Below are 26,341 nucleotides of genomic sequence, written 5' to 3' on the forward strand. Positions count from 1 at the left end.
TGAAGAAAAAATTGAGAAATTCTAAAGATAGATTTTTATGACGTCACAGCTTCGGTACTCTATAGTTTTAATACAGGGACAACCCGTTTCTAGTAGGCAGTGGGTGGATGCATAGTAATTGACTCTCATAGAACATTTTAATTTCATTTTTATTTTTTCAGTTCTGAATACATAATAAAATCAGCATACATTAAAACATACATGGAGAAATATAAACTACTGAACTTCGGTGGAAAGTGCTTAAGTTTATAAGTACTGCTTTTATTATTATTATTTGTTTAAACAGAACTGGCCAGGGCTCTAAGATAAGTGTAGCTCGATGCCTTGTGAGCCCTGAAAATCATGTACCAAAAGCAAAATACATAAGTTAGGCATTGGGATCGTTAACTGCTGTACATGTAATTAATCATTATTCCTGTCAAATACAAAGAAATTCATCAACGCTTTATTCAGCCTCATGTCACTATCTCAACGCCTGTATACATTTGCCCTTGTTCTTTCCGCCTGACTCAACCTCTTCACATCATCACGCTTCCGAAATAACCCCTTGTTTTCAAAACGAACCCATGAGGGGGTGTGGCGATGTGATTAATCTGTTGCCTAAAATTACCCTGTGACCTAATAATAGCTTGCAATATTAAGCCTCATTGAGCTTGATTCACTCAAGGGATTCAGTGATGCCTTGCATGCGGGGTGTGAATGAAAGAAATGTTCCATTTGATGCCTTTGCTTTAAAGTGTACCTATCACCCAATAAAATTAATCTGTGTACCGCTAGAATGAATGAAATCAGTCTCAAACTCGGTGTTCTAAAGGTTAACATTTAGGGAGTATGAAGAATATAAATAATAGCATAAAACCTTGTGCATATTTAGGAATGACAAAGAATTTGTGCGCAGAATTCAAATCGGACTTGGGTTCTATACAAGCCTTATTCTTTATGAGCGCATTCAGATGTGTTGACTTGTCTATTCACTAGTCGTTTTTTATGTTAATTGAGAGTTTACAATTTATCAAAACTTGCAATATTTCTTTATAAGTAATATTTGGAGCTCATAGTTATTCACAAGATGTTTCTAAGTTAATTGAGGGTGTACAACTTGCAATATTTCTTATAGAAGTGATATTTATAACTCAAATACATGTATAGTATAGTGCTGTGAAACCCATCACATACATGTACCGTACAGATTTGTAATGAATTAAACTTTTGCATAATACAATGTAAAGCGCATAGAGACATATTTTGTATAATTATGCGCTATAGAAATATGATTTATTATTATTTTGATCTAATATTTGTAGGTGATTGGTACACATTAAAGGTGGGGTCTGGTAACAATGCTCAAAACGATATCATGACCTAATGGTAGCGTCAATGAGCGTGATTCGCCCAATGGGATTGTGATGCCTTGCATGAGTGGGCGAATGCAGGATATCATATATATTTGAATGTGCTTTGCTTCAAGTTTATATAACTTGGATTGTTTGTATACCATATGCATGTACCACCTCTAACATTAATTGCTTTTAAATGATACATCTGTACATATTATGCAAATACAACAACAAATGCAAGTCATTTAGGATATGAAGTTATTTTGATATAATAATGATTTTGTTTCGAACATTATAATCAAACAAATTTAATGTTATTCTCTTGTAGCTTTAACAGTGTACCGGTAATTTCAGTTCAAGTGCTTAATGGAACCATATTTGTGGATAAATTATCATATTCTTTAGTTTTCAAATCTCTTTTAAATATACGATCAGTGTCATTGCAGCAAATTATTTTGATGATAATTTTGATGTCCATAAGTTTTTGAAAGAATCCTAATTTTAGTTTTTCTTTATGTTGCCATTTGATAAATATGATATGGTTTTGATAATGGAGACTGTTTTGCACCAGAAAAAAACAAGATATCCAAACAACTTTGACGATACACTGTACAACAAATATATATATCATGTTTATGTGAAAAGTAATACTAATTGTCTTTTTAAAATGAATATAAATATTAATTCTATCATTATTATATTAATTTGAATAACTATCAATATGTGTATCATCTTCCCTTTTCTCTGACTCTAGTATTTAAAACTGTCTTTATTTGTGCTTCTGCCCTCTATAGACAGCGGGGGAGGAGGAGGCGTGAAGACGAGTTCGATAGGCAAGTCAACCCCATCCACGCCAGTCATCTCATCAAAGTTTGTACCCGGCCATCGGAAAACAAAAAGCTTAGGCGCAAAGTAAGCAGTAACTAAATTAGAACTATATTTTTTGCAGTGTTCCATTTAAAACAGAAACATCGAAGTATATGTCCATAATGACAATAATTTCTAACGCTTTGAACAACAGGTTGACTATCCGTCGTCAGGATGTCAACCTGTTTGAATCGTCGAGCCCCTCCTACCACTCCACCTACCTCTTACTACCGGCACTTTAGTTCTTTTTAGAACTATAAGCTCCAGAAAGGTTACCAACAGTCCTTCTAGGACTACACAAGAAACATTACCGACAGTCCTTTTCAGAACTCCCCAATCCTCCTCTCTCACATGGTGCAACCGTAAGCCTAATATATATCTACATCACCATGGAAGCCAATACTTATAAGCAGTATGTGTAGATAGTTTAATGATTGTTTGCTTGTCCATTTCTTCCACAGAAATGGACATGTACCGACATAATTCTAATCATATGATTTTTAAATCTTAAAAGTATCATAAACCATATATCTGCAGATTTCTAGCATTCATTTTCTTCTTTTACTTATTAAAACTTGTGTTTGTATTATTTTTATTTTTCCAGTGTTCCAAACCACTTAGCACCTGCAGAACCTCTTAGGTAAGTTCCTGTGTTTACAAATTTCTTGTAGTGAACACTATGCCCACACAATGACATACATGTACATGTGTCTTCTTGAATAGAAATAAACACTCATTCATAATAAAGTAGTAGATTCAATTTTCCTATGAAGATCTGTAAAAACAAAATGAATTAATTGTGGTTTAAGCAACTTTCTGTGAGGATTTAAGTCAAATGAACCGATACAAAATATAGTACCGGTACGTCTCCCTTTTTGTTATGATTAACCATAGTAGCGTCGAGCACTACCTAAGGTTATTTCTATAGGAATCTTCTTTTTACATGTAAAGATAATATAAACCAAGTGTGTTATTTGGCTCTTAGCATACAATATCATGTTTATGCCTATCTGTATATTGTATGTCACACTAATGGGATACAAATTTCTTTATTATTATGGTCATTAAAACTTGAATCTTAGATCTTGAACATACCATAAAACTCTGTGAATAAGACACACTTTTTTGCCGCCGAAAAAAATTGAAAGTCATGGGTGCGTCTTTTTTTTTAGTTTCGATTTATGCCCCTCCACCTGTTGCTCTGCCTGGCAATGCCTCCCAGCTCAGTAATCGGTGTGTTGACTCACCACTCCGAAACTAGAACAACACTCAAATTTGTCTGTCATCTTGGTTTGAAAGTAATCTTTCTAATAGATCTCAATATGTAGTTTATAACAATAATTCCTCAAATGTTTCTTCTATTACACACGGCATACCACAAGGGTCTATCCTAGGTACTCTACTGTTTTTAATTTACATTAATGATCTTACACATTCCTCTAAAAATGACATTGTTACTATTATTTGTGACAAGTTCACAAGCACGAATCCCCCCCCCCCCAAAAAAAAAAATTAAAAAAAAAATAAAAAAATAGGGGTGAGCCTTATACACAGGTGCGTCTTATACGCGGAGATTTACGGTAGTTTCATTAAAATGCCAAATTCACTGCTATGAAGGAATGTTTGTCATAATGAGGAGCTTAATTAATTCAGCACATGTCATGATTTTTTCTCTGTGTTATTTCCCCCCCCCCCCCCCCAGCTTTCCCAACACAAATTTCGGCAATGGTCCCAGACACCTCCTGGATGACAGTCTGTTAGAGGAGACGACGTCATCGATAAGACCCTCCGTATCAAGCTCGATAGAAGGTAAATCAATGGAAGGTAAATTTCACAATCAGTTCAGGGGGGTGTTTCACAAAGATCCTAACTCGAACTTAACTCTAAGTTGGACTTAAATACTATGGAGAGCCATTTGTAGCCTTAAAATAAAATATATTCAAAAGCGAAAATTCAAGTATTTTAGACGTTTTATTCGTTCCACATCAAGAACATGAAATCTCCTTGATAATAGAAAATATGAATGATTTTAATCAACATTTATTGCCTTTTAAATTAACTTTTACAAAATATTTTCATTATTGCTAATGGCTTTCCATAATTTTTAAGTCCAACTTAGAGATAAGTTCAACTTAGGATTTTTGTGAAACACCCCCCAGTTCAGTCTTTATTTTTGCTCTCAATAAAAACAATGTACTTAAAATATATAAGCAACAGTGCATCATCAATAGAACAACAATACAGAGCAATTAGACGTAAACACATGAGAATGAGAATGAGGGGAACACTAGGGGGGAAAGAAACATGGACACTAGTAGAATAAAAGATTTCAGAATATAGGGAAATATTACAATGTTCATCATGAGTATGAAGAAGGGGAAAAAAGTCTTCATATATGCTTTGGTTAGAAGGAATTTTCCTTTTCAAGTACTCATCGTTTATTTCTTAATTTCAACTGAGTACTAAGAAAGTGAATATATCCCTATTAGGCACTTGCAGATTTCTGTTTTTACCCTATACTAGGGCTGTTGTTATAGTCTGGCTTTCATGAAGTAATAAAGTTCATTTTTCTGTGAGGCCCCCTGCCTCTTGTATGAGTTAGATAAACAATTATTGAATTTTTCTTACATTTATCAAACTGAATTCCAGTCTTCATTGCAAATTATGTACTCTATTTACTCTCTCTCTTACTTTCCCTCTCTCTTTCTCTCTCTTTATGTCCCTCTCACTTTATATATCTATCTCTCTCTCTTTCTCTCTCTATCTCTCTCTATCTTTTTATCTATCTCTCTCTCTCTCTCTCTCTTTATCTATCTCTCTTTCTCTTTCTCTCTCTTTATCTCTTTATTTATCTATCTCTGTCTCTGTCTCTCTTTACCTATATCTCTCTCTCTATCTCTCTCTTTATCTATCTATCTATCTCTCTTTCTCTATTGCTTTATGTATCTCTTTCTCTCTCTCTCTCTCTCTCTCTTTCTCTCTTTCTCTGTTTCTCTCTCCCCCTCTCTCTTTCTTTACATTATCTGACCACAGGAAGCAGTGAAGGGTCAGAGTTCAGTGATGACCAGGATGTCTGGTTAAATAACGGGTGAGTAAAACCTCCTAAATAGTCTCACACTCGATGGCTTCTCATGGCAAGTCACTCGCGCAGATGTCTACTATCAACATTCAAATGTTAAAAGGGCAAGAATTAATTATTACTACCTTGGTCTTTGTACTGACTTTGGGACTTGGGGTGGGGGGGGGGGGGGGGGTAAATGGGGTATTGAAGGGAAAATGAATGATACCAATCCCATATTAATCCATATGTGAACACAACATCATAAAAGCGTGAAAATGTCACATGGCGTGATTTTATTTTCAATTAGAGCACAATAAAAGTGTATCTGGTCAAAGTTTAGTTTTTAGCATTTCGTGATAGCAGGTACTCCTGCAAAACTCCAATTTAAGTCTTGGAATTTCTGACTTTTGAATTTGATACGCACATAACAGGGAAATCAAATCATGCATGTGCTTGTCTAAAATTGTAATAACATTCATATATAATATTATACAAATTACAATGCAATAAAATAATGGTCCTTGGAGTAATATGAAATTCTATACAGATCTGCAGTTCTTCCTTTCACATGATTGTTCTTATCCCCTGTAAAGTTTCTTTTAGAGAAAGGCAATAAAGGCAACTATAATTTTTGTTTATTTTTATAAAGGAGTGTTACGGAGAGCTGTGAGGATCTAGTTTCCAGTATCATCGACATCCCTCAGAACTTATTTACATTAAATGGTGAGTTACAATCATACCAGAAATGTGTAATCAAATTAATATGGAGTACTATCTGGTCAGACACTTTTAACAGCGTATACACATTTTCAGATAATTTTAATGAAACTGGCTGTATGTGGATGTGTATATTTTTCTAAGGATTCAGGTCTATTTTCCCTCAGTTTTTTTACAAAATCATTAGTTAGACTTTAGAATTAAGTTATTAAAATTGATGTACATGTTTCCTAACAATTTTTGTAGTTACAAGACATTTTTCATATTTTGAAGAATTTGTGTACCTAACATTTAAAATATAATATACGAAGAAAAATTATCAGATTAAATACATTGTAAATATGCTTTCTATACATTTGAAAGTCCCTACCTTTGTTTAGTTTCATGTCAAAAGAAAGAAAAAATATTCCATTGTTGGTGAGTGCTTGTATTATTCATGGACCACATCCTTAGCATATCTCTCATATCTCTTGTTGATTTACCTGTCTGACACCCACACAGCTTGCCTGAAGAGGAAACCGATTAGGAAAGCCGGCCGTAAGCTATCGGTGACGTCTTGGACGAGATTCTGGGTGGGTCTATGGGGCACCAACCTGGTCCACTACGCAGCCAAGTCCTTCAACTCAATAGAGAGAGCACACGTGAGTAGGGGGGAGGGATGGGTGTGAGAATGAGTTGGGTAATACCGTGTGGCTAATGCACGTAGGAGGTGTGGTGAATCTCTAGGAGGTTGAGGGAAGGAGCTGAGGGAGGGAGGGAGGGAGGGAAGGAGTGTGGGATGTTTGGAGGAAAGACGGCCGTAAGCTCTCTGTGACGTCTTGGACGAGATTCTGGGTGGGTCTATGGGGCACCAACCTGGTCCACTACGCAGCCAAGTCCTTCAACTCAATAGAGAGAGCACACGTGAGTGGGGGATAGGGTTGGGTGTGAGAATGAGTTGGGTAAATCTGTGTGGCCAAGTACATATAGGACGTTGAGGGAAGGAGGTAGGAACGAGGGAGGGGGAGGAGCAAAAGAGGGAGGTAGTTAGGCAGAGGAGGAGCAAAGGAGGGAGTGAGTGAGGCAGGGATGGGGGCAGGGGAGGAGCAAAGGAGTGAGGGAGGGAGAAAGGGGAGGAGCAAAGGAGTGAGGGTAGGAGGCAGGGGGAGGAGCAAAGGAGTGAGGGTAGGAGGCAGGGGGAGGAGCAAAGGAGGGAGGGAGTGAGGGAAGGAGGCAGGGGAAGAGCAAAGGATGGAGGCAGGGATGGAGGCAGGGGGAGGAGCAAAGGAGGGAGGGAGTGAGGGAAGGAGGCAGGGGAAGAGCAAAGGACGGAGGCAGGGATGGAGGCAGGGGGAGGAGCAAAGGAGGGAGGGAGGGAGGGAGGAAGGGGAGGATCAAAGGAGTGAGGGAAGGAGGCAGGGAGTGAGGCAGGGGAGGAGCAAAAGAGTGTGGGAGGGAGTGAGGGAAGGAGGCAGGGAAGGAGGGATGGAGGCAGGGGAGGAGCAGAGGAGTGTGGGAGGGAGTGAGGGAAGGAGGCAGGGATGGAGGAGCAAAGGAGGCAGGGAAGGAGGGATGGAGGCAGGGGAGGAGCAGAGGAGTGTGGGAGGGAGTGAGGGAAGGAGGCAGGGATGGAGGCAGGGGGAGGAGCAAAGGAGACAGGGAAGGAGGGATGGAGGCAGGGGAAAGAGCAAAGGAATGATGGGAGGGAGGGAGTGAGTGAGTTCCATAAAGAGTCTACTCATCCTGCAAAACTGTTTTGTATTTAAGTTTTCATCCATACTTTTATACATAAACAAAATGAAATTCAGTATACATGTATTTAACTCATCTTTTATTCTTTGCTATTTCTTCTCTCCAGTTCAAATCCAAGCCTTGCAAGGTGTTTTCCATCTCAGACTGGATGGTTTCCATGCCCGAAACCAAACACAGTAACGTCATATTATTAACAGATCCAAATACAGGTATGTAGTCCCACAGGAAGCAATCTTTGTAGGCATTTAGCAATTACCTAGGGTAGTAACATCAGAATGATGATACAGTGAAACGTGTCTATAAAGACCATCGAAGGGAGACGAGAAAAGTGGTCTTTATAGGCAGGTGGTCTTTACATGTATGTACAGGTTCCTTTAGTACATATTTCAATGAGAAACCATTGTCAAGGGAAACAAAAAATGTGGTCTTTGTAGACAGGTGGTCTTTCCATACAGGTGGTCACTAAAGCAGGTTTGACATTAATTTTAATGATAAGTTATTGTTTATAGCACATATCATGATATAGTCTTTTTGATGCATTACTAACATAACACAGATATCATTGCCCGAGCTTGGTTTCCTTGCCTGACATGAAACGGGCCAGAAAACAACTTTATCTTTAAACATTCTTTTAATAAAAACTTGTGTCTTCTTTTCTCCCTCAGGTAACAGCTACAAGTACAAAGCACAGAGCTACTCGGTGGCTTGTGCGTGGGTCAGGAATCTTGACGAAGCTACAAAGAAAAAGAGAGGACCAAAGGTATGTCCTTGGGGATACCCGTTTTCAGGTTTTTGCCTTATTTCAAGCCCTACGATCTCTTTGTTTCGGGCTTTATAAGGCGCTTCAGGTTCCATATAGAGAGTAGATTTGAAGTACAACCATGTGGATAGTCCTTAAAGCCCCACTGCACTACTTATCGCTACTTGTGCCCTCTATATAGCAACAATGCCTACGCGGTACCCGTTGGTCCCCCATGATCCCCTTTTTCTTATGTTAATTAAGAGCTGATTTGAAGAGATGACCACCTGTCAGTGACCATGCAGGGAGGTATAATCCCTCCTTGCCATATTAGTGCAGACAAGCTTTAAGGACTAGTTTTACCTCAAATCTACTCTTAAAGTTATGTTCTCGCCATGCAAACCTGTACTGTCAACAAAAATTAGGCTCCATATTGTAGAACAAATGAGCCCTCGACATGTGCGAGTCTCTTTTCATAAAGTTTAAAGTCAGTCCAACTGGTATCCCTGCTTTTTCTTCTTATTGCCTTATCTTTTATGTAATCTGAATGTTCAAAACAAAACAAAACAAAATCCCAGAAAAAAATTGTAATAGAGAAACTGATAATATACGCATAAATAGTGCCATGATTAGAGACTCTAGTTTAATATTAGGGAGCCAAGATAGAATTGAGTTGACAAGGTTTATTGATACAAAAGTCACAGCTAAAAGCTGACACATCATTAATTTACAAATAAAACTGTAATGTATAAAATAATGCAAATATTACAATGTAAACTAGGCAAATATAAACTTTACCAGACATTCACTAGTGAGATTGACATGATAAAAGAAATAAAATGAAGAAGAAAACAAAGAAGGAACTGAAAAATAAAGGAAAAAAAGCAGGATAGATGAATTATTTCCCTGAGGGGCATAGGTGATTTTTGTATGCAGTTAGATACTTACCGGTAAGCAGATTTGACTGTATGTGAGTTGTCAATATGTCTAATGAAACTAATTTTCTTTTCAACTTAGACGCCTGCTAACCTGATGAGCTTTGAGTGATTCTCTAATCGTGACTGGTCCGTGACGTCAACATGCGACGGCTCGTTTATCGTCATGACAACCAACCTATGGTGCTTCCATTTGTCTGCCATGGTACTATACAGTAGTAGTCTGGAGCAGCTCTCTATATGTGATGTGTGTGTGAGTTCCTAGTCTAAATAGTGTGAAGTTCCTGGTCCGATCTCTTGGACCAGGACTCTTGTACTTCAACCTCATTTATGGTGTGTTTGATAATAGCTCCAGGACCTGAGTAGGAATTGATATGTCCTAGTCTCGGTCCTGGCCTATATCAGTCTATTTGCATGTTACTTGTGTAAGGTCTTTTTATAATAGTTCTGGTATTTATAATTCTATTGACATACCCTGTATGTTTCAAATAATGTCAGTTTTTGCAGTAGTGCTGGTCCTTATAAGTCAAATTTCCCTACACGTGGTATGTTTCAAGTTTGGTTAGTTTTTGCATTAATTCTGGTCCTTATTAGTCTATTGCATACATTATATGTTTTAGGTTTGGTCAGTTTTTGCAGTAGTACTGGTCCTTAATATTCAAATTTATGTACACCCTGTATGTTTCCATAGCCGTCTTTAATAACTTATTTTCAATCTCATCTTTATTTGTCACATATTCATATGTAATACTTTGCTATAAAACAGCCAACTGGACTTTCTTTTCACGAAATTGTAATAAGTACAGTACAAGTTTTTCTAATATCACATTGATATGCAAGTATATTTTATAGAATGCATTTTAATGAGGTATCAGCTAGACTTGTACCCAAGACGGTTTCGTGAGAAGCTGCCCTGGCTTAACTTTGTTGAAACTTGTGACATTGCATGTCTCTCTGGATGGTTAATGGCTTTTGATGGAGCTCAGGCTCCTTAAAGTAAAATCAAAATGTTCATTGTGAATAGTTGCAAGCTGAAGCAAATTCAGCCTGTTAGAACTTGTTTATAAAAAGATATTGGTAGTAATTCTACAAAATGAATAACATGCAAAGACACACATACATGTGGTACATAACTTTGTGGCATTTAGCATCCAATTCCTGGTATCATATAAACTTTATATTGTAATGTTCATTAAACCAGTGCTTCAAATTAATTTCTATTATCAAATACTGTATTAAGAATCATTCTCTTTTGGGCCATTTTTAGAATCATTCAGTAAACCTTACAAAATAATCCTTTGTAGTTACCTTTCTGGTTGTTTCTAGTGTATGCAGGGATCAATATTTATTTTCACTTTATCTGCTGTATGAATTTACTTCATTTGACAAAAGTACAATGCCTTCCATTTCATGATGGGAGTAAAGATACTTAATTAACTAAATATTTATTTATATTACCATTGGGCCTATTTTTGCTGTACAACTCAAACAGTTTTGCTGTGGAAGCGTAAATGTGTTCCTGAAATTACCTACAGTTGATTTTGTTTGGTTAGTAAATCACAAAAATACTTTAAATTGGAAAAGGGAATGTGTATATGGTAATAATGAGTACAGATACTTTATTTCCCTCTTTTTATAAGGTCTATCCACTTATGCCACTGTAAACCACCACATTTTGGGGGTCTATTACTGGTGAATAAAAAGGGGAGTGGGGATTGAAAAACGATCCTACATGTACTCACTAAGATTATAAGATACAAAAATGTGAAGAAGAAGATATGAGAGCATATCGTCTCTTGAAAGGCAGAAGGGCGTTACGTTATATCTTTTAACACTGAGTTAATGCCCTTCTGGCTCCAAACAGACCCCATGACCTCGCCCAGGCAGTTGCTGAAGACTGGGGGGGGGGGGGGGCTTTTCACATAACTTGTCATCAGTGACGAATGACAGTTTTTGTTATAAGCTACTGAAATCCTTACTTCTGATTGGTTATCAGCAGATTTGTCACTGATTTTTGTCACTTGCATTGAAAAAAAAGCCTTGTGAAACGCCCCCCAGGAGGCTTGGAGAAGAGCCATTATTAAAAGGAAATGAAACCTCCAACCCCAGAGCTCGGTAAAAACTGACACTAAACAACGATGACGAGTGTGTGTAGAAAAAACCCTGCAGTTTGCCATGGCATATGTAAACAAGACTTCATAAACGTAGATGTAAAAATGTAAAACATTTAAAAGTAGGCGTGGTCATGGGGGAGGTTTATAGTTTGTGACGTGGCAGCATGTGCAGTTGACATTGACCAGAGCTGACCCCATGACCATGCCCTTTGACCTCTAACCTATGTGCAATAATATGTACAGTTTGTTTATATTAATTTTTTTTGTTTGTATATTTTTTTTCTTCTCAAGAGGCTGATAAGATTGTATTATAAGTTTGTAGAAAGTAAAAAGATTGGCCGGTATTCATAAAAGCATGATAGGTTTTGGTCCAGAAATAAACCAGGATTAAGGGGATCGAGCTAGTTCACAAATTTGCAAAGCACCAATTGTCAACCTTTTTCTCCCATACCAGTGACAATTATTCTGTAAATTCTGTAATCAAAATAGGTTTTAAAATTAATTTTATTAAATTAATTTTTCATTTGATTTTGTGACGGAATCCATTTTGTTTATTCATGTCACTAAGGAATGGACAAGCACTATAATGTCCTTTAAGCACGACAGTAATCTACATTTGCCTCTCTTAACCCGGGTGTAGTGAATGGTTACCTGGTATTAAGTTGATGTTCCTTGAATGCTTTCAGCACCTTATGACAGCTTGGCCCTGAGCATCCCCTTGAATGTATCTGTTCATAATATATCGTTTATCATTTTCTTATCAGCACTCAAAAGACCATGCATAAACCAAAGAACCAAGTCATTTCTCTGTCTGCTTTTTATGAAAACTGGCCAATGTGTTTAGAGTTTAAAGGCAGGGTATTTTACTGACATCGCTTCCACCAGTGTGAAGTATTTTCAATTGCGCCATCGTTTGGTGAAGGCGTACATAGTGCGATTTCCGGTTAGGGAAGGCAACTTTATTATCACTCGCGTTCGTCCGGGTTCGGGACGCCTACTTATCTCTTAATCCCCCGTTCCCGGACGCGTATTGTACGCTGGCGGTCCCTTGGCGTCCCTTGCTCGCGTCTATTGTTGTCTGTTGGACAATAGAGCAGGCAGCCAGAAAAGAAGCCATCCCGTCCGCTAGGACCGCTGTCAATCAACCTCACCGCTATCCAGCCCCTCTCTAATCCTTTCTAATCTGGCGTCCCCTGACAATAGCTGACCCGTCTAGAACGCGTTAATCTGGCGTTCCCTGACAATAGTAGCACCCGTCTAGCTCGCGTTTAGAATACGATAGTAGATTTTCATAGATGAATTTTCAGTCTTGAAAGCAGAGCTAGAGCTGCAATCCCCCGGGTTGATTGATAATAATTTGTCCCAAAAATGTGTCGCGCGCTAAAATAATAAACCTAACCAGCAACGCCTCAAGTCTTTCTACATACAGCTGCATATGAGTAAAAGCTTCTGCGACACTGCAAATATATAAATCATATTTAGTAGTGTCTGTATTCCCCAACCTATTAATCAGTACTGCATTGCGTGGATCAGCAATTCGCGCAAATCACAACATGTGGATAGCCCCCTAACATGCGGTCACGTGATCTGAGCCCGACAGCGCTGGTAAAGACGCAGCACACTCGAAGGCCCTCGAAGGGCGCTTGCGATAAGCCAAAAAAATCGTTACAAAATCTCTGATTTCTTGATTTTAAGCGCTTTTTTTGGCGAAGCCGTTTTTAAAACTTGGCTAAGCCACCGCATGCTTTGGAAATATGGCTCCGATTCCGCACTTTTGACAGCAAAATTTGGCTTTTGGGGTGGATTTTTGGAAGTGACATCGGGATTTCCTTGTACTAGTGAGTGACGCTGTGTGTAGTGCAGTGCACTGATATGTAATTTGCGTGTGTTGTGGATGCTGGTTTGATATCACGATCGGATGCATGTATGTGTGTATGCATAGCCTGGGGTAATGCGCACGTCTTTGAGTGGTGTACATCCCCTGTGTTGTGTGTAATGTGCATGCGTGCGCGCCACAGGAATTGCCAACACGAAACATTGGCACAACTATGCATACGCTCGTTCTCACAGCCAACCTGTAGCCACGTTCGCACAGCCAAACTTAAAAAACCTGTATAAATACGTTAAAAACGTTCTGCTTGGCAGCTCTGTGAAGTCTGAGTTTTATGTAAAATCACAGCAGAAAATTCAGTGTTTTTACAAAATAAATATAGAAATCAAAATTAGGATTTACATTGCATGTACTACCTACAAGTGAAGATGTAGATGTAACTTTGCCTCCCTGTTGTTTTACTTTTCCCTTTTGTTGATTTTTTTAATTCTATGCATAATCAGGCCTCTCGCCAAGAAATTAAAAAGGCGTGGCGCGACACTAGGGAAAATTTGACCCCGCTCCCCTAAAAAAAAAAAAAAAACGTTTACAAGTATTAAGAGTAATTTGTTTAATTGTTATCCCTTTATTATGTTCCGGGTCATTGTCATATTTACCCTTGCACTAAATAATCTCAATTATCAATATTTATAGTATGTTGGAATTTGTGAAATTTGTTATCCAATGTCACGAAGAAAAAAAAATGAATATGATCATAGTTGTTTGATTTTTATCGAGCTAGACCAAGTCATGTATTTAAAGCTGTAATTATTTTCCTTATATTAAAAACAATATTGCATTTTCTTATTTTCACAAAATTGCAGTACTCAAATTCTCTGCCTCAAAATGACATATACACCCGTTGACTCCGAGACACCAAAAATAAGAAGAGCTGTCGACGTGTTTGTAGGCCCGCGTCATTAACATGGCCAGTTCATATTTTTAATTTGCTGGAAATTGTTCTTTAAAAATGAGAAATTCACGAGTTTGAGTAGGATCTCACTATATGATTGTTAAATATCAAAATTTTGAGCTTTTTTTATTGCCCGATATGAAACCATGCAGCCACAAATGAATTTGAACATTTTGATTGACTGCATAGTTGCTTAGTAACCAGACATACTAGTCAGTTCATTCATGACTTATGAAGCCGCCTCTGAGCTAATGTAAACAAAAACAAAGCCATTTATGGGCCGAGTGAATGAACTCAAGTGAATGTGACAGAGAAGAGAGCGTGAGAGAGGTTTTCCCACGCTCATCTTTTCAGGGGAAAGGGGGGGGGGGGGGGGAGGAGGAGATAACTTCACGAAAGAGACAGCGCAAGAGAGAGATAGAGAAAGAGAGGGAAATGTATGATGGAGAGCGCGCAAACATGAAAGGGCTAGGCCGCCAAGAAGGGATCGGAGCTGAACAAAGGGGAGACATTAGCATTTTGATAAGATTAGATCATCGACCAAGGCCACGTGATGAGTGATTGCTCACTCGTAGTTGGTTTCTCAAATAAATAACAGATAGTGATGAAATGTTCCAGAATGAGTGAAGTGAAGTTGTGGGTCTATCTTTGCCTTCCTGTTGGTTTTACTTTTCCCTTTTCTTGAATTTTATTTTGTACAATGCATTTTCGTATTTATTTAGTCGCCCTTTTTACCTGCGGCTGCCATCTTTCCGTCTCCCGATCCTTTCTTTCTTCTTGAACTCTAATATTTCTTTATTTATATCTTCATCACCAGGCGCGCACGCAGTGAGAGGGAAGGGGGACCCCCCCCTCATTTTGTGTGTGTGCTTATGGGTGACCCCAAAAACATCATTTCCTGGACCAAAAAAAAAAGTGCTCTTACCCCCTCCCCTGCCTGTCAGTACAAAATTTTCGGCGCAATTTAACCCCCCCCCCCCCCCCTACGAACAAATCCTGGGTACGCCCCTGTTCATCACTTACTTCATCTAATTTTGTAATTCCATCTCTTAGATTTTGTTTTCAATGATTAATGATGATAACGTTATTATATCGTTTTTCAGAATTTCATTGAAATTAAAAATTTGAATTGTGTTGAAGACTGCGAATTCATTCTTTAATACGTCTCCCGATTTCTTTATCTTGAAATTCAATATTTTTTCCTTCACCTAATTTATCTGCCCCCTCTAATTTTTTAATTCCATCTAGTCTTTTAAATAATTTTTTTTTTTTGTTCTTATTTTTTTCTTCAATTAAATACAAACTTTATTTTTTCTTGGAATTGAATTGAAATTGGGGAGGGTGTGCATATTTATTCTTAAACAAAACAGAGAATGTCATAGATCATTGGAGAGTGGGACAGAGAAAGACCGAGTGAGAGGGGAATTGGAGAGAACGAGGGAAAGAAAGAGGATGCAAGAGATGATGGATGTTGAAATTCTTATTGTAATCCTCTGTATATTTACGAGAAGTAAAAAGAGTTCTATTTCTTATTTTCAATCTAAATGGTCCGTATATGCTCTAATAATTGAACAATGTTGTTCTCATGCCACATGGCATTGCTCTTTATCGTAGTCTAGTCACAACGGGAAACAAAGAATGACAGATTTATTATGACATTCCCGCTCTCAGAACAAAGGCGCGTAACGATGTTAAATATACGCGATGTTTTGGAACTTTGGTGTTGATTGACATGACGCCTCATTTCAGATAAGCAATCGACAATAGTTATAATGAATAAATGACACATATTTGTAAAGCTTAGATCCTCTTCTTTCATTTGATGCAACTCATATAATGCATATTTCACGAATGAGCGATTAAAAAACAATTTGAAGACATGATCCTTTGGTAAGTTCACTTTCTGCCCTTTCATAAATTAAACCTCGGCTCAATCAGGAAAAATGAGCCGGGAATAACAAATTTCTGTTTGTTTAAAGTAATGCTTGCACTTCCATAATTTGATTAAACGAATTCGTTTTCACTGGCTGCCTGCCGTAGCAACAGAGTTATGGAAATTATGGAAATGCAAGCATTACTTTAAACAAACAGAACTTTGTTATTCCTGTACAAATATGTGTCTTATATTTATTATAATTTTGATTAAGTTATCATAAAACATCGATAATTTTCCGTTTCGTTTTCTCATGGGACGCACTAGCTAAAGAAAGTGTTGATTAAAGAAAGAGAGATAGTGGTAAGAGGTAGAGAGATAGTGGTAGAGAGAGATTAGAAAGGTGACTGGATGAGAGAGAGGGAGAGAGGGCTAACAAAAAAAGGGTCGTAGAGAGGGCCTGGAGAGAAAGATAACAGATAAGAAAGGAAATAGTTGTGATTTGAGATACAGATGGATTTACTACTATCGAGAGAGAGAGAGTTTCAAGGTGTATTCCCGAATTAAAAAGGGGAATTGTTGGATCTGTTTTTGTTATCGGAACAAAAATTCTCCTCACCATTGTCCAGTCGCAACAACGACATACAAATAATGACAGATTTATTATGACATTCCCGCCACAAGTCGGCGCTCTCAGAACAAAGGCGTAGGCTGACAATCTTAAATATCGCGGTCTGTCTGAACTTGGGTGTTGATTACAACATTTCCAAGATACGGTTATCAATCCAACTTTCTACTTCATTTGTGCCTTTTCATTGCACCCACGAAAAGATCGATAGAAATGTCAGAATGTCTATTACCCTTCCCAGCTCAATGGGCGGCACAGGGTATGCAAATTAGAAATTGTTCTAGCGCTGCTGGTCGCTACAAGGCGGCCGCGGCGTAGTATCATTCATTCAAAATCAGTTTTCATAAGACCAAACGTCCAAAATGATGACAAAAGATGACATATAAAAATACATAACAGTCTCGTAGAGTAAATATTTCAAAGAACAAAACATGCATGTCTACGTCCCTCTACCTCTCTTTCCCTCTCTCTCTCAACCTCAAACAACGGACCTCTGCATCGATTGCGATTCACACAATTTTCATTTCATTTACATTTCATTTAAAATGGGGAAAGCCTTCCGATCGCTAGAAGGAAGAAATTTTACTGGCAAGGTGATTAAACGAGTTCTTGCCCCTCTTAGCGCGACAAAAAGAAACCCTATTCCTCTCAAGAATTATGTAATATTATGTAAGATAATCCCCCCATTCTTGCCCCTTTCATTGGGTACGCGTTTGGGACGCTCGCGTTCTCTAAACAAAGGAGGGTACGCGATGAATGGAGAAGGTTTTAATCCACCATACCTTACGCGTTAAGGACAGTCGCGTTCTGCTAACAAGAGAGGGGACGCGATCGTCCTGAACCCGGACGAACGCGAGTGATAATAAAGTTGCCTTCCCTTATGTACCCAAGCATCGTGCAAGTGTCATCAGTTGGTGATGCATTGTGGGACATTGATGTCAACACATCGGGACATTGTGAGCAGCAGATGGCGGTATACCTAAATCTAAATTTGGGTCAGGAGAATACCCTGCCTTTAAGTACATTTATAGTTCTGTAATCTCACCAACGCAGCGTAAATGGTTTGTCTTCCTATCTAAAGGGTTCTATTGAAATGTCAGAGTTGACTTGTCTTAACTTTTCAAAAGGTGCATGAATCTAATTTTTGATTTTTCACTTTACTGCATTCAGTGACCAAAATTGTTGATGTTTAATAATAACTTACAGTTCGGAAACTAATGCTGTAAAGATTACTCAATGCACTTTGAATATTAAAGAGGGAATAGATGGAAATGAGTGCCACATTTCCCTTCTAATTATTTTCTCTGATCATACTATTTGTTATCTATGTTCACTTTCAATTAAAAAAAATATATGCTTATAAACTTGAATGCATCTATCGAAAAAGGTGTAAATTTTCTAAAGCTTATGCAAGATTCAAGATTTCTGTTGACATGCTTTTCATGCTTGTGGTTTACAAATGTATTACAAAAAAATGCCCCTTTTTTTCAGGCAAAGTTTGCTAAAATTGGAATGAAATACTTTGTAACGCTACATCGCAAATTATTGTCTGTTTTAGTGAATTATAAAACTTATGATGTGGCGTGTGCCTGTAATCCAGCTAAAAGTGGAAGTTACAAACTGATTCAGCCGAGGACACAGGTTCGAAACTGAGTCACGTCTTTCGTATGGTGACGTTTAAAGGTCGGTCCCCAGACGTAAATAATCATATCTGATTGATGCACGTCTGTAAAAACACAATACACACACATGAAAGAATGTTTTCTTTATGTGCACACCTTATTAAATTTGATCTTTTACCGTTTATTCTAATGATGTCGATATTATTTCTCCTTTGTGGTATTTAAAATATGATGTTGATTATTGGAAACATTCAGTTCACCATATTATGTTATCATCTTGCCTTTTTTTCAGATACTATTCCCTTTAAAAAAAAAGTATGGTAATACAAGATCATTACATGAACATTACATCATTTGTAGCTATGTCATTCAGCTATTTAAAAAAAAAAGTGGTCTTATTTGCTTTTTATGATTTTTCTCCCCCACCTTTAAAAAAGGGGGAAATGGAAAGAGGTCCAAATTATATTATGCCATTATTTAAAGTGATAGTACGTATATTGAACTGTTAATTTGCACCTATACATGAAGCATATTGTTTGTAGCAAAGATCAGAAGTAAAATCTTTAGAATATTAAGTTAAGAGCTGCAAACTGGATTAGATGTTGTCATTTGTAACAGTCCCTTTAAATGTCTGTTGTCTGTAGCACGTTGCAAAATTTAGATTTTTCAACATAAAATGCAGTACTAAATGAGAAAATGAAAGCTTGTTAAAAGAAAAACCTGTACAGTGTAAAATAGCTCTGTAAATTGTAAATTTGTAATTATGCCCTGTACCAACATGGGGCAAAAATGCATAAGACAATGTACGTTTTGTGCATTTTGACGATTGGTACTTTGTATATCTTAGATATTTGTATTTATTGAGATATCTTGAATTAACAAGCCACCCTTATTTAATGATACAAGATGTCAAATTGTATCAATCTATTAACTTATTAAAGTGACTCAAGTTACTAATGCATCTCTGTTTGGAACCAGAAGGCAATTACATTTTAACTCCGGGTAAAATGATATGATTTAACACCCTTCTGGCTCCAAACAGACCATTTTTTTTCTTCAAATGCTGTATTTATCATTTTTAAAAGCTTTAGAATTATATATGATGTATGTCATATGTGAGGTATGATTTAAATATGACGTAGGATGTATTGTGGCATCCTGCAAAGTCATATTTCTTTGTTTCGCACTTGAATTCAGAAGCCTTTGCCGTTATGCAAATTTATCCGACTGCAACGTTCAGATGCTTTCATACTTCTTTTTTTGCTTTGGGTTTTAAATGCTAATTGGAACCATATGCTCATAATGTAAGTCATCAGTTTCTAAAATGCATAAACAGTTTGGAGTAGTTGGGACTAAAGGAAAAAAAACTTGCACTCAAAATGCTTAGTTCTCTGATTCTTGCCTCGAGACTGATATTTCAGATTTGCGTAAAGAATCTGAAATGCCTGCTCTCTATCATGAAAGGATATCGCATTTTAGTAATGATCGATGACATTTTGCTCATTTGCATAACAGAAATCAATCTTTTGCTTAAAAGTTTGGTGTGAAGTCGTGAATGTAAGTGTAAGTCTTTTCTCTTAGCCTATGCCATTTCTTTGTTGTTCTTTATCTCTTAATTATCTTCTCCCTCCAGTTTTCTCTCTCACTCACCCTCTCTCTCTCTCCCTCTCTCACTCACCCTCTCTCTCTCTCTCTCTCTTCCTCTCCTTTCCTTCTCACTATCTTTCTTTACTGATTGTAGTATCTTCACTTTTAGCCAATTCTTTCTTTTTCTCATCTTAGTCTTTGACCTTTTTTTCTATATACATTTTCAGATTCTCTCTAACTTTCTCTCTTTACACAGTCTCCATCTCACTTCGCTTTCTCCCACTCTCTGTCAATTTATGACTAATTTCTCTGTCTATAAACTAAACCCTTCTCTCCATCTCTATCTTCTCTCCATCTCTGTCTCTTTCTACTCTCTGTCTCTTTCTTCTCTCTGTCTCTTTCTTCTCTCTGTCTCTGTCTTCTCTCTGTCTTTGTCTCTTTCTTCTCTCTGTCTCTATCTTTCCTCTGTCTCTATTGTTTCTCTCTTGAAACGTCACATTATACAGCAATGCAATTGGCATTCTGACATGTAATTCATAAGATTTCTACATAACTACGCTGAAACACCTATATGGAAACATTACAAAATTGTAATAAGTCCTTATGATGTCTTATTTTGCTTTGGGAATGGACAGATGGGACTACATCAGCTCTCCTTTTGGAATGTATTGGAGAGAAAAAATACTTGTAATTTTACCTTATTTCATACGATGTAAAGTGTGATTCTTCACATTAAAGTAACAGTATTTGTAATTTTGCATTGTGTATTCTTGTGATTTCTTTCAAGTGAGCTTATGTATCATGTTGCATGGGGGATAGGGGAGGGAGTGGGTTTGGAAGAGAGGTTAAAAAGTAAGACGTGATAGAGAGAATTTTGGTGAAGGGAATTGTGTAAGAACAGTTGAAAAAGAGATAGAAAAACAAGAGACAATGGCACTCTTTGTTAATTTATTTTATTTTATTTCCAAAGGAGGTGTATCACACATTTTTTTCTGAGAGAGTTTTGTTTTAGGAATAAAGCAAGAAAATGTGAAGAAAGTGGAGAAAAAGAAATGGAAGAGAGAATAAGGAGGAGATTTACTACAGATTGTGAGATTGGAAGAGGCTAGTGAATTAGGAAAATGTAGAAGAAAATGAGAACGTAATACATGTAGAAAGGGAATAACAAGAAGATATATTTCGTATAATTATGAACTTTCTCGGGATATCTATCCACGACTTCTGTCCAGTAAATATTTGCTGTTTCAGGAACTCTCCCTTTTCCTCTTGGCAAATCTGAACCAGTTTCTTCTCCTCGTCATACTAATATTTGACAATAAATAAGAAAAAAAAAATACAAACTGCATCTGTGATCAAATATAAAAGAGAAAAAAAGGAAAATTAGAAAACACTGGTTTAATGTCCAGATCCCCACCCCCCGCTCTGTACCATTGGTTTAACTGATTATACCATCTCCATATGTGAATTCATTCATTTTTGGATACTTGTTTTTAGCACTCTTCCTTTAATCCAGTCATGTTTAAATTGCTTCATGATGTTCATTAACAAATTTTAGTTATTTAAATTTGACGAGTGACGAATTGAAAGAACACACACACAAAAAAAAGGTGTAAAAATCTGAATTATATATTAAATTGTTCAAGTCCCTGAAAGAAATGCTGCATACTTTACCTGTACCTTCACAGTTACAATCGTAGCCATTGACAAGATCCAAGCAGGTTGCACCATTGACGCACTGGTTATCGACGCATTCATCGATGTTGGTTTGGCAGATCTTGTCAGTATATCCCGCTATAGCAGGTGCACTCATAGTCGTAAGGCAGGTCTGTGCAGGCGGCCCCGTTTTGACACGGGCTACTGGCATAGTCTGGCAGTTTATATTTTCACAAACTCTACCTGAATACTTCCTAAGTAGGGATAGAACTAATGATGAATAAGTTTGTGAAGTTGATCCTGTTTCAAATAGGTTGCTGGCAGATTGGTCTCGCAAACTCTACCTGAATACGTCTGAAGTACACTGTAGGGGTAGAACTAATGAAAAATAAGTTTGTGATGCTAGCCCCATTTTCACAGTGGATTCTGGGGCAGTCTGGCAGTTTGGTTTCACAAACCCTTCCTGAATACATATGAAGTAGGGGTAGTACTAATGATAAATAAGTTTGTGAAGTTGATCCTGTTTCAAATAGGTTGCTGGCGCAGTTGGGCAGATTGGTCTCACAAACCCTACCTGAATACATCTAAAGTGGGGGTAGTGCTAATGAAAAATAAGTTTGTGATGCTAGCCCCATTTTCACAGTGGATTCCGGGGCAGTCGGGCAGTTTGGTCTCACAAACTTTACCTGAGTACACATGAAGCAGGGAAAAGGTATATAATGATAAATAAGTCTGTGCTGCTAGCCCAATCTTCACAGAGGATTCTGGGGCAGTCTGGTAGTTTGGTCTCACAAACTTTACCCGAAGTACACATGAAGCAGGGAAAAGGTATATAATGATAAATAAGTCTGTGCTGCTAGTCCAATCTTCACAGAGGATTCCGGTGCAGTCGGGCAGATTGGTTTCACAAACTCTACCTGAATACACATGAAGCAGGGAAAAGGTAAATAATGATAAATAAGTCTGTGCTGCTAGTCCAATCTTCACAGAGGATTCCGGTGCAGTCGGGCAGATTGGTTTCACAAACTCTACCTGAATACACATGAAGCAGGGAAAAGGTATATAATGATAAATAAGTCTGTGCTGCTAGTCCAATCTTCACAGAGGATTCCGGTGCAGTCGGGCAGATTGGTTTCACAAACTCTACCTGAATACACATGAAGCAGGGAAAAGGTATATAATGATAAATAAGTCTGTGCTGCTAGTCCAATCTTCACAGAGGATTCCGGTGCAGTCGGGCAGATTGGTTTCACAAACTCTACCTGAATACACATGAAGCAGGGAAAAGGTATATAATGATAAATAAGTCTGTGCTGCTAGCCCAATCTTCACAGAGGATTCTGGGGCAGTCTGGCAGTTTGGTCTCACAAACTTTACCTGAATACACATGAAGCAGGGAAAAGGTATATAATGATAAATAAGTCTGTGCTGCTAGCCCCATTTTCACGGAGGATTCCGGGGCAGTCTGGTAGATTGGTTTCACAAACTCTACCTGAATACACATGAAGCAGGGAAAAGGTATATAATGATAAATAAGTCTGTGCTGCTAGCCCCATTTTCACGGAGGATTCCGGGGCAGTCTGGCAGTTTGGTCTCACAAACTTTACCTGAGTACACATGAAGCAGGGAAAAGGTATATAATGATAAATAAGTCTGTGCTGCTAGCCCCATTTTCACGGAGGATTCCGGGGCAGTCTGGCAGTTTGGTTTCACAAACTCTACCTGAATACACATGAAGCAGGGAAAAGGTATATAATGATAAATAAGTCTGTGCTGCTAGTCCAATCTTCACAGAGGATTCCGGTGCAGTCGGGCAGATTGGTTTCACAAACTCTACCTGAATACACATGAAGCAGGGAAAAGGTATATAATGATAAATAAGTCTGTGCTGCTAGTCCAATCTTCACAGAGGATTCCGGTGCAGTCGGGCAGATTGGTTTCACAAACTCTACCTGAATACACATGAAGCAGGGAAAAGGTATATAATGATAAATAAGTCTGTGCTGCTAGTCCAATCTTCACAGAGGATTCCGGTGCAGTCGGGCAGATTGGTTTCACAAACTCTACCTGAATACACATGAAGCAGGGAAAAGGTATATAATGATAAATAAGTCTGTGCTGCTAGCCCCATTTTCACAGAGGATTCCGGTGCAGTCGGGCAGATTGGTTTCACAAACTCTACCTGAATACACATGAAGCAGGGAAAAGGTATATAATGATAAATAAGTCTGTGCTGCTAGCCCCATTTTCACAGAGGATTCCGGTGCAGTCGGGCAGATTGGTTTCACAAACTCTACCTGAATACACATGAAGCAGGGAAAAGGTATATAATGATAAATAAGTCTGTGCTGCTAGTCCAATCTTCACAGAGGATTCCGGGGCAGTCGGGCAGATTGGTTTCACAAACTCTACCTGAATACACATGAAGCAGGGAAAAGGTATATAATGATAAATAAGTCTGTGCTGCTAGTCCAATCTTCACAGAGGATTCCGGGGCAGTCTGGCAGTTTGGTTTCACAAACTCTACCTGAATACACATGAAGCAGGGAAAAGGTATATAATGATAAATAAGTCTGTGCTGCTAGTCCAATCTTCACAGAGGATTCCGGGGCAGTCGGGCAGATTGGTTTCACAAACTCTACCTGAATACACATGAAGCAGGGAAAAGGTATATAATGATAAATAAGTCTGTGCTGCTAGTCCAATCTTCACAGAGGATTCCGGGGCAGTCTGGCAGTTTGGTTTCACAAACTCTACCTGAATACACATGAAGCAGGGAAAAGGTATATAATGATAAATAAGTCTGTGCTGCTAGTCCAATCTTCACAGAGGATTCCGGGGCAGTCGGGCAGATTGGTTTCACAAACTCTACCTGAATACACATGAAGCAGGGAAAAGGTATATAATGATAAATAAGTCTGTGCTGCTAGTCCAATCTTCACAGAGGATTCCGGGGCAGTCTGGCAGTTTGGTTTCACAAACTCTACCTGAATACACATGAAGCAGGGAAAAGGTATATAATGATAAATAAGTCTGTGCTGCTAGTCCAATCTTCACAGAGGATTCCGGGGCAGTCGGGCAGATTGGTTTCACAAACTCTACCTGAATACACATGAAGCAGGGAAAAGGTATATAATGATAAATAAGTCTGTGCTGCTAGTCCAATCTTCACAGAGGATTCCGGGGCAGTCTGGCAGTTTGGTTTCACAAACTCTACCTGAATACACATGAAGCAGGGAAAAGGTATATAATGATAAATAAGTCTGTGCTGCTAGTCCAATCTTCACAGAGGATTCCGGGGCAGTCGGGCAGATTGGTTTCACAAACTCTACCTGAATACACATGAAGCAGGGAAAAGGTATATAATGATAAATAAGTCTGTGCTGCTAGTCCAATCTTCACAGAGGATTCCGGGGCAGTCTGGCAGTTTGGTTTCACAAACTCTACCTGAATACACATGAAGCAGGGAAAAGGTATATAATGATAAATAAGTCTGTGCTGCTAGTCCAATCTTCACAGAGGATTCCGGGGCAGTCGGGCAGATTGGTTTCACAAACTCTACCTGAATACACATGAAGCAGGGAAAAGGTATATAATGATAAATAAGTCTGTGCTGCTAGTCCAATCTTCACAGAGGATTCCGGGGCAGTCTGGCAGTTTGGTTTCACAAACTCTACCTGAATACACATGAAGCAGGGAAAAGGTATATAATGATAAATAAGTCTGTGCTGCTAGTCCAATCTTCACAGAGGATTCCGGGGCAGTCTGGCAGTTTGGTTTCACAAACTCTACCTGAATACACATGAAGCAGGGAAAAGGTATATAATGATAAATAAGTCTGTGCTGCTAGTCCAATCTTCACAGAGGATTCCGGGGCAGTCTGGCAGTTTGGTTTCACAAACTCTACCTGAATACACATGAAGCAGGGAAAAGGTATATAATGATAAATAAGTCTGTGCTGCTAGTCCAATCTTCACAGAGGATTCCGGGGCAGTCTGGCAGTTTGGTTTCACAAACTCTACCTGAATACACATGAAGCAGGGAAAAGGTATATAATGATAAATAAGTCTGTGCTGCTAGTCCAATCTTCACAGAGGATTCCGGGGCAGTCTGGCAGTTTGGTTTCACAAACTCTACCTGAATACACATGAAGCAGGGAAGAAGTAATGATAAGTAAGACTGTGAAGCTGGTCCTGTTTTCACAAAGGTTGCTGGTGGAGTCTACCCAAGTAAAGGATAAAAGTGATGATGACTATGGTTGTAGGACAAGCTTGTGCAGCCGGCCCAGTTTTCACATACATGAAAGTTGCTGGTGCAGTCTGGCAGCTTGATCTCACAAACTCTACTTAAATACCTATAGTGTAAAGGATGAAAGTGATAAGGAGGGAGATAATAGGGCGGGTTTGTGCAGCTAACCCAGTTTTCACAAAAGTTGCTGGTGCAGTTTGGCAGTTTGAATTCAAAAACTCTATCTAAAAATGTATGAAATACAGAAGGAGATGAAAATGATGATGAGTATGGACGTATAGACGTATGAATAGGCAGCAGCAACTGAAGTACATGCATCTACTTGAGGCAAAGAACGTAAATGAAGATATTCAATTGCAGTACAAATATCATCAAAGGTCACAGGAGGCACGATAGCTCAGTCGGTAAAGCAGTGGTCTCGTAATCCGGTGACCCAGGTTCGAAAC

General features: G+C 38.3%; 1 protein-coding gene and 1 long non-coding RNA gene across 6 annotated transcripts in view; one reads left to right on the forward strand and one right to left on the reverse strand.

Annotated features, from left to right (window-relative positions):
- LOC115919031 (ras-specific guanine nucleotide-releasing factor RalGPS1-like) overlaps positions 1-11,321 on the forward strand; it is a 55,149-nt gene extending 43,828 nt beyond the window's left edge. For 3 of the 5 annotated variants that reach the window (XM_030997467.1, XM_030997465.1, XM_030997468.1), the window contains 9 exons: positions 2,132-2,249; positions 2,809-2,844; positions 3,907-4,028; positions 5,238-5,292; positions 5,915-5,988; positions 6,484-6,623; positions 7,820-7,922; positions 8,379-8,473; positions 9,470-11,321. In XM_030997467.1, coding sequence (XP_030853327.1) covers positions 2,132-2,249; positions 2,809-2,844; positions 3,907-4,028; positions 5,238-5,292; positions 5,915-5,988; positions 6,484-6,623; positions 7,820-7,922; positions 8,379-8,473; positions 9,470-9,499 — 773 coding nt within the window. In that variant the 3' untranslated portion in view covers positions 9,500-11,321. The remainder of the gene's footprint in view (positions 1-2,131; positions 2,250-2,808; positions 2,845-3,906; positions 4,029-5,237; positions 5,293-5,914; positions 5,989-6,483; positions 6,624-7,819; positions 7,923-8,378; positions 8,474-9,469) is intronic. The other 2 variants (XM_030997466.1, XM_030997469.1) reach the window with 2 other exon arrangements.
- Positions 11,322-20,930: 9,609 nt separating this feature from the next.
- Positions 20,931-26,337, reverse strand: LOC115929169. Its single transcript, XR_004066355.1, has 2 exons — positions 25,873-26,337; positions 20,931-25,784 (listed from the first exon to the last, which is right to left on the reverse strand). It is a non-coding gene; the product is annotated as an uncharacterized LOC115929169 (long non-coding RNA).
- Between the last annotated feature and the right edge of the window lie 4 nt (positions 26,338-26,341).

This window comes from Strongylocentrotus purpuratus, unplaced genomic scaffold (assembly GCF_000002235.5).
Source record: "Strongylocentrotus purpuratus isolate Spur 01 unplaced genomic scaffold, Spur_5.0 spur5_scaffold_4, whole genome shotgun sequence".
NCBI lineage: Eukaryota > Metazoa > Echinodermata > Echinoidea > Camarodonta > Strongylocentrotidae > Strongylocentrotus > Strongylocentrotus purpuratus.